General features: G+C 40.2%; 1 protein-coding gene across 1 annotated transcript in view; it reads right to left on the bottom strand.

The window, feature by feature from the left end:
• The window catches only part of LOC105499344 (embigin), a 57,464-nt gene extending 43,852 nt beyond the window's left edge, over positions 1-13,612 (bottom strand). Inside the window, exons 1-2 of the mRNA XM_011771887.3 lie at positions 13,326-13,612; positions 463-546 (exon numbers count right to left, since the gene is read on the bottom strand). Of these exons, the coding sequence (XP_011770189.2) occupies positions 463-546; positions 13,326-13,440 (199 nt within the window). The 5' untranslated portion in view covers positions 13,441-13,612. The remainder of the gene's footprint in view (positions 1-462; positions 547-13,325) is intronic.
• Between the last annotated feature and the right edge of the window lie 261 nt (positions 13,613-13,873).

The following is a 13,873-nucleotide window of genomic DNA, read 5'->3' as shown; positions in this document are numbered from 1 at the left end:
AAGCAGAGAAAGCAGGGCTGGGTTTAATTTTGGAGTTCCTTTCTTGCTTCTCCTTAGCACAGTGACTCATTTGATATCATCTTTACTTTCTCTGGCTAAAGGTCTTCCAATAGATACACAAATTCTCTTCTTGACCTATAGTGATGTAATGGATGTACCAGCAGGAATTAATGAAAACATAAGAGTATCCGCAAATCAAAATTGATTCTCCCTTTTCTCAGGTATCCATTTTCTGGGGAGCCATTCTTAGCCCTAGCATGTCTGGAATATTTTCCTCCTTTGTGCGTCCCCAGTAAAACATCCTCACCACATGAGATTCCCAGCACACTACTGGTATGTTTTTCCCACCAGGCCAGGAACAGGGATTACCACTTCACAAAGCAAAAAGCAGCAGCTTTGTTTAAGAAAAATTGCTTAAACCCTTATTTTGGAATTGCCTTATTTGAAACATGATACATTTACCAGTCAGTGATATGTTATGACTCTCCCAGGAAAAGTTATTTGCCATCATTTCTTCTCTGAGAGGTAGACTTGTAAAAGGCAAATCTATAAGAGAAAGAACACGTGATTACACACTCTTACCAAAAGTAAATGACTATCTCAAAACTACTTTGCAACAGCTAAAATACTGTTGAGAACTATTAATGAAAAACCGTGTTTTCAGAAAGCTCAGTCTTATATACTTCAAAGACATTTAGAGATATATTAGACTATTAAATGTGAAAAAAATTTCTGATTTTTTTTTCTTTTTTAACCTAAAAATCCCTACTGACTTACATCAGATGGCTTTTTTTCAAAATAACGCCTTCCATTTTTATTACACTATTATAGTTTCTTTACAAAACATAAATAAACTGAAGATAACAAAGAATTATATGAGAGAGCCAGAAAATGGAAAGACATGAAGAGGCAGAGAGAGAAGATGAAAGAAGAGTGACAGGCAGACCTTAATAGAGGGAATTTTTAAAAAAATGGACATCAAGGAACAGAGAAGATAAAATGGTTGACAGGCCACTTTGGGTTGCTATTTGTTTTCCAGCTACGGTTACCAAGAGGCATGCCCTCTATCACCTGACTTTCAGTTTCCTCTGCCTCTGTCACTTCTCTCTCCTTTTGAACTTTCATTAAAGAAACAAGGTTTCTATTTCCACCTCTCTCACTCTCCTCGAAGCTACTTTATTTTATTTTATTTTTATTTTTTATTTATTTTTGAGACACAGTCTCACTCTGTCGCCCAGGCTGGAGTGCAGTGGCGTGGTCTCAGATCTCTGCAACCTCCGCCTCCACAGTTTAAGCGATTCTCCTACCTCAGCCTCCTGAGTAGCTGGGACTATAGGCGCCCGCCACCACGCCCAACTAATTTTTGTATTTTTAGTAGAGACAGGGTTTCACCATGTTGGCCAGGATGGTCTCAATCTCTTAACCTCATGATCTGCCTGCCTCGGCTTCCCAAAGCACTGGGATTACAGACGTAAGCCACCGCTCCCAGCTGACAACATGGCCTACTGTTCCTTTTATTTTACAGTACCAGACCTTACCTTCCAGGAAACCTCTCAAATATATCAAACAAGTCAAAGAAGGTGGAAAAAAGGCTTATTATTATAAATTTGGCAGCATTATTTAAATTAAATCCCATTCAATTTAAATGAAACCTGAGCCATTTTTATTGCACTTTTTAAAAATAATCTGTTCAGAAAGTTATTTCTAGTACAATATTAGATTTCCAGTTCTTTCATTTTCTTATATGTATGAAAAATATAATCAAAGTTGGTGATCCCTTTCGTTACATTAGCTTTAGAACACTGCTTTTACAATATTGCCTAATAAAATAACGTACCTGGCAGAACCTAACTCTTCAACAGGCTGTGTTCCTAAGGTTTAATCACCTCTAAAACAGCTTCCGAAGTTTAATGCACTTCCTAAACTACCATAGCACATATATACCTATGTAACAAACCTGCACATTCTGCACATGTATCTCGGAACTTATAATACTTTCAAAAAAGAAGAAAAAAGTCCTTAAATAACGTATTAAATCAGACTACAATGATTACATAGGAAAATATGTACGGAGTTTCTCACTGGGCTATCAAGTATACAAGACCTTTCCTCCAGTCACATCTAGTATTCATTCATTCATTCATTCATTCACTTATTTATTCATTCATATTCATACCCATATTCTCCCATTCTCCCTCTCCCCCCATTACCCTCCCTCTGTCTTTTCCCCCTTCTCTCTCTTTCTCTTCCCTCCCACCCTCCCCAACTATCTCTCTCTCAGACACACACACACACACACACAAACATACACACACACACTGCTTAAAAGAAAGGCTCCCATAAATGTTATTTTCCTAATGAAAATTCCTTGTTTCCATTCTTGGGGCTAGCATACTTAGAAGTTATATTAAAGACAAAATATTTCAGGAAGATCAAGGCAGATGATATTCACTTACGGACAGGAAGCCAGGTGGGGGTGGATGAGAAGGAAACAGCTATTCTACTATATCATCTGTTCTGCGAAGCCTGCAAAACGTAAGCTTTGGTATCTTTGCTTTCCTCCCCAGGGGTACCCCAACTACAGAGCAGAATACAATCTTAAGGGTTCTTACTATACTCTTTATCCCTGTAACAAGCCCATAACCTTTTTGAGATTTCCAGCATCATTTATTATTATTGTTCACAGTATCAGTAACAATAAGAGTGACATACACTAAAGAAAAAATGTGTTCTGTCATTCTTACTCCTATTCCACTTAAGTAAGTGAAGATACACAATATCTGATGCACACTTGGTACTGATGGGGAATATGAAGCTGGGCAAACTTGGTCCCTAAAGGGCTATATGGATCATAATGGCAGGGGTTTAGGCCCACAATTTGAGATTGAGAGTCATTAAAATTTCACAGCAGCACCCATTAATGCATAGTATAGACTATAATTAGTCAGTATATTTTATACAAATTGGCACATGGGCTAGAGTGTGAAGCCTGAGTCTGGTGGTGGAAGGAGGGTGAAGATAATTTCAGGGAGATGAGCTCCAATGCTGGGGCTATTCTCCCTTACTGATCACTAGGACTTGTCATGGATGGGCTCAACAGGGACCTGTGTTAGAACAAGGAGAGAAAATGAGTCTAAGTTTGGCTTTGGCAGAATCTAAGCTGATGACAGTTGAAGAAATCGGAAAGGAAGGAAACACCAAGTTTCCAGAGGTAGGGAAGTCTGGGTATTTCCAGAATATACAAGCTGTTGAGGCCATTTCCAATTGCAGGCTCACATATTAAAAATGCAATGAGACATCCATAAACCAAACAACACCAGCACCTTAACTTCATATTCCCTTTAAAGCATTAATCTTGATCAAGCTTCAGGTTCCACTGAAAACGCCCCAAGTGCAAAAGAACATATATTACTGCTGTGTGGTTTTTGCCTTGGGAAAAGTCCCTTAAAGAGGCAATATACAGAAATGCTTTAAGTGGAAAAGCAGGGCAGCCTACAGAAGGTATTAGGATAGTAAAAGAAGTTCTTTGTTTAGGCAAGATATTTTTTAACCAAGAAAGTGAGAATGTAAACCTTATTGCTTTTAGTTGGAGGACAGCTGGCAGGAGGCTGATTCAGCGAACACTGGGGTTTAAAGGAAATTGGCAGGAGACTCAGGCAGATGTGGTTTGAATACTTCCCTAAAAGGATTAGGCTGAGTCACAAAAAGAAGTATAAAATGGAGAGGAAGGAATTTGGGGTCTTAATTCAAATTCTGTCACTGACTTGTTACTTAGGGTTTCCAAACGCAGTATGCCCAGCTCAGTGCTTTGAAAATATGTCTCCACTGTAAACCTCACCTGATAGGGAAAAAAAATGAGGATCAGAAAAGTTGTATAAATATGAGTGATGATGCCAAGATCATAACATGTATTTCTCAGTTATCAAACTCACCCTTTCTTAATCATTGCTGGAAAACTTCCATATAGCATTCTTTTATAGGTAGAGACAAAAATATCAACATGAAAGAGTAACATCAAATAGTTGCTCAAGAAGTCAAAAGACTTTTTTCTCCCTTTGCAGGGCAGATGAGGCATGAGAATACTGCATCAAAGAATTGAGTAACATCTTAATTTTCACCTGCTATAATTTTCTGTGAAATAGCAAAATGGTCTCTACTTAGTTTTTCACATATTATATTTTAAAATATGTGTTGCTAGAAGGGCTTATAATTTATTCCATTAAGACTTTCAAGTGAAATAAACATGCTATAATTCTACTTAAAGATATTAAGGTAACATTTTCACATATTTCATTTTGAGGGCTTCATTTAATTGAAGTTGGGAAGAAAAATAATTAACACTAGAAAACTGCACTGGGTCTTAAGACTTGCTTTTTTAAATCAGTAAATAAATGCAACTACATCTCTGATTAAGAATAAACATTCTCTCTAAAGCCTCCCAAATCCCTTTATTATATGTAAAAATCTTGGAAGGGTCCGAACTGAATTAAGAAAAAAGTGTAACAAGCAATTACTCTTAAAATAAGTATTATTCTTTCTCTTTCCTTTTCTCACCTCTATACTGATTGCTATCAACATGCAGTACTTAATGAAGCTTAATTTTAACATTCTGATATACAGCATTATAAACGTGCAACCCAATTACAGAAACACTGATAGGAATGATTATATATTATTCATAAAATGGAGATTTGGAAATAAGAATATATTTCTTCATGGAAGCAATATTATATATAACAATGTGATCCCATGCCAAATTGTAAACGCCACTTAAGCCATGATATGGTTAAAACTTAGCTGTAAAATACCTCATTACTAAGTAAAATACTGATTATACACAACACATGGAGAATTATGGGTTTTAGGAACACAGTAGCCCTATCCCCTGTCCATAAATGCAGCAGAAGGAGAAGAAAGGAAATAAGGCATATCTGAGTCCTGGAAGTTATACTCCAGAGAGATTCATCCAAAAAGGAAGAAAAACAAGGGGAAAAAAAAAAAAAGCTTGTCAAAAAATTCTAGTTATCGGGGCTGAGCGCGGTGGCTCATGCTTGTAATCTCAGCACTTTGGAGGCTGAGGCGGGCAGAGCACGAGGTCAGGAGTTTGAGACCAGCCTGGCCAGCAAGGTGAAACCCCGTCTCTACTAAAAATATAAAAAATTAGACAGGCATGGTGGCGTGCGCCTGTGGTCCCAGCTACTCGGGAGGCTGAGGTAGGAGAATTGCTTGAACCCGGCAGTCGGAGGTTGCAGTGAGCTGAGATCGCACCACTGTACTCCAGCCTGGATGACAGAGTGAGACTCCATCTCCAAAAAATATATATATACACACATATATATACACACACACACATATATATATACACACATATACACACACACACTAATCCTGATGGGGACATTTATAAGTCAGACTTTCTAAGTCAGGGACAGACAACACTCCACATAAAGAACTCTTGATATTTTCTGCATAGTATGGAAACTATTGGACAAGAAGCCTTTACAGACAAGTTTTTTTTTAAGGCCTACTGACAAGTACAATGTACACTTTTGCCAGTCTTGTAAAACTATTTTAAAAACTAGATGGTATAGGAATGGAAATAAACTGATCTTTTTAAAAAATATACAATTTTGCCAATAATATACATTTCAAAGGGCAATGTAAAAATTCTCATGTTTCAAACCACCTCTACATGGGTCACTAAGATACTTTAACAGTCAAACTTATGCCAAATAAAAACTTATTAAAAAATAAACCCCAAAAGTTAACTACTAAGATTTCCGTTCTTTCTAAAGACTGTAGATTTGTTAAATGTTTCAATTGTTAGTCTATTTGGTAAGAGTTGGGATTTTGTTCAGTGGCTTTCAACTGAGGGTAGTTTTGCCCCACAGGAGACATTTGGCAATGTCTGAAAGCATTGTGCTTGTCACAACTGGGGGAAGATTACTACATTTATTTAGTAGGTTACATTAGTTTCCACATCAAGTTACCACAAATTAGGTGTCATAACAAATGACTACAAATTTGGTGGCAAAAACAACAGAAGTATATTCTTTCACAGTTCTGGAGGCCAGGAGTCTGAAATCAAGGTGTTGGCAGGGCCTTCCTTCTCTGAACTCTCTAGTGAAGAATCCTTCCTTGCCTCTGCCTAGCATCTGGGAGTTGCTGGCAACCTTGGCATTCCTTGGCTAGTGGTAGCTGCATTAGTCTAACATCTGCCTCTGTCTTCACATGATCATCTTCCCTCTGTGTATGTCTCCATCCAAATCTCCCTTTCCTTTCTTTTATAAAGACCACAGTCATTAGGTTTAGGGCTTACTCTAATTCAGTATGACCTTATTTTCATTCATTACATCTGCAAAGACTCTACTCCCAAATAAGGTCACTTTCACAGGTACCAAAGATCAGGGATTAAACATATCTTTTTGGGGTGTACAATTCACCCACCACATATGTAGAGGCCAGGGATGCTGCTAAACATTTTAGGATAACAGCTTGCCAGGACAAAGAATTACCCAGCAGAAAATGCCAATAGTACCAAAGTTGAAAAACCTTGATTTTGGACAGGTACATCGGCAACCCTGATTCTTCAATGTGATGATTCTTAATAATCTTTCAATGGCCCTGTGGCCCTAAATTCCTGTGCTGCATAGTTTAGGTGCAGACATTTTAAAGTGTGAACATTTTTTGCCACCTTTCCCTCCCAAGAACACCCTCCTGCCAGGGGTCTATTTTGAGGACTTTTTATGAAGGAAAACCACATGCTGGATGGACGCTGAAATGCAAACCAGGAAAACAGTCATAGTTATTAGCTATCTCACTGCTATTGGCTAAGTTAGAAAAGCACTTTGGGCTTCAAGATCAATCAAACGAGGTATCTAAATTCCCTTTCAGTTTCTCAGAAGTATATAATTGTAAGGCTATTAAAAGCTTCTGGTTTGGGATTAGAGACACATTAGTACAATAACCTCAATAACTTCAAAAATGCCAGGAAAATGCTATTTTCAAAAAAAAAGAATAACAACTCTTTAAAGGCAACATTCATTATTTCTATTCTAACATTATTTGAGATATTCTATGTTTAAATAGTGGCAATTTTTATCAGGAGTAGAGTTTATTTTTAGCAAAGTGTTGTGAGGTTTGTTCTCCTACATCAGCATATATGTCATAAGTTGTTAATTTCTAACATTCACCTTATATTGTGCAATACGTGAGACCAGCTGTACAAAGTTAATGTCAAAAGATTACACTCTAGGACAAATAGCCTCAACACATGTGATTTGTTTTTGTTGGAGGGCATATACACCTTTGGAAAATGATACCTAACAACATTAACAGATTTCTCAACTATTGTTTCAGTTTAATGCCTATGTAAACTGAATCTTTCTCACGTAAACTAATTTTTTTTGTTTCTTTTCAAACAATCTCAAAGTAGCAGAAACATTTCAAGAACAGAACATTTTCTCCTCTGAACCATGTGAGAGTAAGTTTCTGACCTGATGTTTCATGCCCCACGAAAACATTACCATCTATTTCCTACAAAGGACATTCCCCATACCATCCCAATACAGCCATTAAAATCAAGAAATGAATATATATGAAGCACCATCTCGTCCCTATACCCCATCTAAATTTCAAAAAAAAGTCCCTATAATGCACTTGGTAGCAAAAGGTTCCAGCTCAGAATCAAACATTGCCATTGGCTGTCACTTCTCTCTAATGTGGCTTCACTCTGGAACTGTGACAGTCTCTTCTGACTTTCATAACCTTGACACTTATTAAAATTCCAAGACAGTTCTGCTGATATATGATTATATTTGAGGCAGGCACATTTGGCAGGAACATCATAGAAGTGATGCTGTGCTCTTCTTACCAGATCGTCTCAGATGGCACACCATTTTTTGGTCTTTGATCGTTTGATTAAAGTGCTGTCTGCCAAGCTTCCGTATCTTTTTCCCTTGATATTAATAAGCATATTCTGAAGAGTTACTTTGAATCTTTAGTACTTTGTACCCCATCAAATTTTTCATTGATTCATTTTTTAATTTGCAGTAGTTGGTACTCATGAATCCTCATATTATTAGATGGGTTATAATCCACTAATATTATTATTTATTTTGATGCTCAATTTTGTCCCAGATTTGTCCAGTAGGAACCCCTTCATGTCGGCTCCTGTATCTTGACATGACTCATTATCCTTTGAGCACTCCATTGCTTTCTGGCACAAGATGTTCTAGGCTTATCTGCTACTTTCCCACTCAAGGCCTGAAATCAGCCATTTCTCCAAGAAGCCTTGGTTACTATTAGTAAAGAATGGTATTTAGAATCCAAGATCTGAGGGCTAAGTATACTCATCACTACTGGAAATCACTGCTAAGAATACATGTGCACATATTCGTATACACACACATACAACTTATTATGTATATCATACACATATATGTATATGACATGCATATGTATTCATCCATATATTTCCACATAAACTTGTTTAAATCTATATGCCTATATAGACATAGGTAAAGAGACAGGGATTTAATGTCATGGGTTCACAGGGATACTGCCAACTGCAATCCAACACCACAGGGTTCATTCTACTTTTTCCCTATCTTTATTTCATTCTTCTCTAGTGAAAAACCTAGATCCTATTATCGTTCCTAGATTTAATTATTTGATCAATCACCCTGTATATTGCTAAACTCTCATTGCCACTGCCACACCTGTCCCCACAGAGAGGTCTTCCTTACCCACTCGGGCTCCAACCTCCATCGCTGGTCTGACCCTCCTACATGCTTTCCTCCACATCTTGTTTGGGATCAAATATCACCCATCTGCTGCTCCTGCACAAAAGCCTTGTTAAATCAACTCTGGGACCCTGTGTCAAGCTGCCTCCTGCAGAAGCACCCATTCACCATGCTCAGGCCCTAACACTCCACACCAGGCTGCCCTCCTGCCTGGATGCCATCCTTACCAGGGTCAGCCTCAGATATCCTGATCTGAGCCCCTTGGGCTCCATCCACTTAGTAAGGATGTCTCCTTCCTCTTCCCCACCAAATAACTATAGGATCTATCGAGGGAAAGATGAGACGGAAGAGGGAAGAGAATGAGGGTGACAGAAGATGAGGAAGAGTCAGTTGCCCTAATTCTTAACAAATGTTTTAAACATATAATTTTTTTGTGATGATAAACTTAGGGTAAAAATGTTCATGCATCAGAAACATCACTATTAAAGGTAGGCTTAGGCTGGGCACAGTAGCTCTCGCCTATAATCCCAACACTTTGGGAGGCCGAGGCAGGAAGATTGCTTGAGCTTAGGAGTTCAAGGCCAGGCTACGCAACACAGTGAAATCCATCTCTACAAAAAATACAACAATTAGCCTGGTGTGGTGGCATATGCCTGTAGTCCCAGCCATGTGGGAGGCTGAAGTGGGAGGATCCCTTGAGCCCAGAAGTCAAGGCTGTAGTGAGCCATGAGTGTGCCTTGGTACTCCAGCCTGAGTGACAGAATGAGACCCTGTCTCAAAAATTAAATGAATGAATAAATAAATCAATAAAGGCAGGCTTATGGCTAATCTGTTCCCTTTAAACAGATTTTGGTCTTTGATCATTTGATCAAAGTGCTGTCGGCCAAGCTTCTCCACCATAAAATTACTCTTTTTCCTTTGATATTAATAAGCACATTCTGAAGAGTTACTTTGAAACTTCAATACTTTGTACCCCATCAAACTTTTCATTGACTCATTTTTTAATCTACATCAGTTGGTACTCATAAATTCCCATATTATTAAATGAGTTGCAATTCACTAATATTATCATTTATTTGATGCTCAATTTGTCCCAGATTTGTCCAGTGGGAACCCCTTTAAATGTTCTTAAAGATAGAAACTGCTAGCATGTTCTACTGAGATATGGACTAACAATGTCAGACATATGTGGGTGCTTGAATAATATTTGCTTCAAAAATATTTATTACTAGAAAGCTGCTGTGTTTGGGGTGAGGGGTTAGTAGGGAAGGGGGTTCATAAAGGGAATGCAAAAGCCATGTCCTCTGGAAGTTAAAAGGATCATTTAAAATGATTCTACTGCAAACATTTTTCAAAAGATAAACATGACCCATTTCTCCAATTCGTGCCATGTAATAGTAATAATAATGATATTTAAATACTCCCACTGATGTATCCTTTACAAAGATATATTATATGTCTTATTTAATCAAAAAACCTTAAAAGAGTCCCTGTACCTAATTTTATTCTAGGACTCAAACTGTGTCAGCATGTCATTCAGTGCAAGTCAGACATTTAGATGCATAGGCTATGCTGTCAGTAGCTCTGAACTTTCATAGACATTTCCAATTAGCTCAGAGAGACAATTGGATATTGTGCTTAAGCACTGTGTTTAAGAAAACGGGCACTGGATGGACCAATGCCAAATTTCCTGCTCTACTGCTTAACTAAGTATGCGTATTTGGGCAATTACTTAACTTAAGCCCCAATTTCTTCATCTTGAGCCCAGAAGGTCAAGGCTGCAGTGAGCTGTGAATGTGCCTCTGCCCTCCAGCCTGAGCGACAGGGTTATTCCCCAGGAGTGCAGAAGTTCTCAGAACTGCGATACTCTCAGATGAATTTTGAAAGGTGAAACAGGGATAGAAGAACTGGGGATAACTAGAAGGGAGAAAAACGTCCTGGACAATTCTTTTTTTTTTTTTTTTTTTTTTTCCAGCTGGAACTAAAAAAAAAATGCTAACTCATAGGGCTATATATATATAACTATTCTTATTATTAAAATTTGACTCAAAGTCTTAAGTTAACAGAAAACCCATGTCCAAGTATGTAGGTCTATACATCTAGGTAAAAAAATATCCAGTAAACCTCACAATATCCTTTGGCAAAGAGAAAACTAAATTTCACAGAGATCAATATAGAATCTAGAAAACAAGCTGAGAGTGCCTGACAATTTTTAATTCTGGCTTAAATTCGATGCTAACATCATAACTTTTGTCTTGTACATTACTCCACAATTTTAGCTTAAGTGGAGCTAAAAGGACAGAACTTACACCATATACATAGAGGGACATCCTCTCCCCCCATTAATCTTATATTTTACACCTTCATTTATTCCACTTTCATTTGTTTCCTTTTTTATCTCTCTCTCTTTAGAGATATTCTCTGCATATCAACTTAACCCTGATGCCTATGGAATAAGTATTTACCTAACAGTGCACTCTCTAGACCATATCATTTTAAAGCTGTGGTTTTTAACCAGCTTAAAATCACATTTAAAGCTACACAGGGAGCTGATAAAAATTCTTAATGCCCACACTGAATACCAAGCCAAATGAACCAGAGTTTCGTAGGGAAAGATCCAGGTATCAGAATTTTTCAAGCTCTCTGGTGTTTCTGACATACAGTCAAGTAGAGAATCAAACTTCTACAATGAATCCAGAATGCACTGGTTCTCAGAACTGCAATACTCTGAGGTGAACCAGGGATAGAAGAATTGGAGATACCCAGAAGGGGGAAAAATGTCCCGGACAATTCTGTTTCTTTTACTTTCTTTCTTTCTTTCTTTTTTTTTTTTTTTTTTTTTTTTTTTTTTTTTTTGAGACTGTTTTGCACTGTCACCCAGGCTGGAGCTTAGTGGCACCATCACCATGATAGCTCACTGCAGCCTCAAACTTTGGGCTGAAGCAATCTTTCTGCCCTGGCGTCCCAAGTACCTGGGACTACAAGTGTACATCACCACAACCGCACTTTAAAAAGTTTTTTTAAATAAAGAAAGGACCTTGCTATGTTGCCCAGGGTGGTCTTGAACTCCTGGATTCCAGCCATCCTCCCACCTCAGCACTCAAAAGTGCTGGAATTACAGGCCTGGACAATAAGTGGTATGATGGAAAAGAGATGTGGCACAAGGAAATTTAGAACTAGAGCAACCCAAGATGTTCTGTCCAAGTTGTTAACAACGAGACCTTTTAAAAGGCATTTATGAAAATTAATAGTCTTACCTTTTGATTAGCCTTCTTTCTCTATAGTGTATTACAAAAATTCCACATATTACAAGCCCACGAAAATAAATTCCCATGTGAGTTTGAAAACTTTAGGTAGAATAATGTCCCAATTTTAGTTACTGGTGGCCAATATTTACCTTGAGAGTAGCTTGAGAGGTGGTGGTGTTTTATTACCCTTACTGGCTGCTAACATTTGTGACACAGAAACCTGCAATAGGTTGGATGGACTCCTTTCAACATGAAAAGTAATTATAAACAGGTGAAGGTAAAACGGCAATTTTCGTGTTGGCTTTGGTAATGTTTTGCACGTAATCCCTCTGTCAAAGTGTCTTAAACAATAAAACAGCAAGCACTAATCACACACACACACGCACACACACATTTTGTTTTCAAAGATCACGGTGTAAAATGAAGATACACACACGTTATCCTGTAAGTTGTGGATCTTTGGTTGGCTGGTTGGTTATGAAGTTTTTTCCCCTCTCAGCTCTAAAAAAAAACATCCTTGGCAAGGTGAGGTGGCTCACGCCTGTAATCCCAGCACTTTGGGAGGCCGAAACGGGCAGATCACCTGAGGGTGTGAGTTTGAGACCAGACTGACCAATGTGGAGAAACCCCGTCTCTACTAAAAATATAAAATTAGTCTGGCGTGGTGGCTGGCGCATGCCTGTAATCGCAGCTACTCTGGAGGCTGAGAGAGGAGAATCGCTTGAACCCGGGAGGCGGAGGTTGCGGTGAGCCGAGATCACGCCACTGCACTCCAGCCTAGGCAACAAGAGCAAAACTGTCTCAAAAAAAAAAAAAAAAAAAAAAAAAAAAAAAAAAAAAATTCCTCAAAGCCAACCCACCTGCCAAGAGGAGGGAAGGAGGTAAGGGGGAGCTTTACTCTGGAATCAAGAAAAGGGAGTAGGCCTTGGGAAAATGTGGCTTTCAAAATTCATTCCACATTTGCACAAGCCAAGTCGCTAGCTGGTCCCTGCATCCACCTACACACCCCACTGACCTCTTCCTAGGAAAAACCACACTCCCCCCCGTTACCTACGCCCCCGAATTGTGGGGCGCTGTTTGTTCAATCTCTCCCCAAAGACCGCAGGAGCGCGAGCCGCCCCAGTTCCAGGGTTCAGCTTAGGTGACACAAACGTAGCCAATGGGAGGCCGCCGCCGCCAATCGCCACCCACCCTTACCAGCATCCCGGCGCCTCTCCCCGCCACCCTTGCCCGGCGCGCCGGCGATGCCGTCTGCCCGCGGGGACCCAAGCCTCGCGCGCCCCTTCCTGCGCGCCCTCCGCCCTCCCTACCCTGGCCCCTGTAGCCATCACACCTGGGGCACTGCCGTCCGCCGAGCTTGGGCGCGCGGTGGCGAGAAGGCACTGGAGGAGGAGGAGCAATCGGGGTGTAGGCGCCCTGGCCGCCAGCAGGCCGGGGAGGGCGCGCATGGCGCCGGAGGGTCCGCCTCGGTCCTCGTGGAGACTGCTCTCTCAGCTCGCTGCCGCGGGTGTCCGGAGTCCCTGCGCACACTCGCCTGTGGCCCGGCGCCCGCAGTCAGCGCCGGCGGCAGGACGCTGAAGAAAAGGCGGAATGGGAGGGGCCCGGCCGCCTTGCCCTACTCCCCCGAGACGCTCTCACCGCGCCCGGCCCTCCACCAATTATGCAGCCCTCAGCCGGCTGCTGGCGTTCCCGGATGTGCGGTGCTACTTCCCGGCTGCAGCCTCTCTGGCCTCCGCCCTCTCGGCTCTAGCAGGTCCAGGTCGGGAGAGAGCTTGGGCAGGTTGTGTCTAGCCCATCTGCTGGGGAGAGGTTGAAACTCTCCCTGCAGGCTGGCCTTTGCACTTCACCTGAGGCAGGTTTCACTAATTTGCTTTGATGGGA

The sequence above is a fragment of the Macaca nemestrina genome, chromosome 6 (assembly GCF_043159975.1).
Source record: "Macaca nemestrina isolate mMacNem1 chromosome 6, mMacNem.hap1, whole genome shotgun sequence".
Classification (NCBI taxonomy): Eukaryota; Metazoa; Chordata; class Mammalia; order Primates; family Cercopithecidae; genus Macaca; species Macaca nemestrina.
Note: the sequence above shows the minus strand (reverse complement) of the source record. Positions and strands in the feature narration are given on the sequence as shown.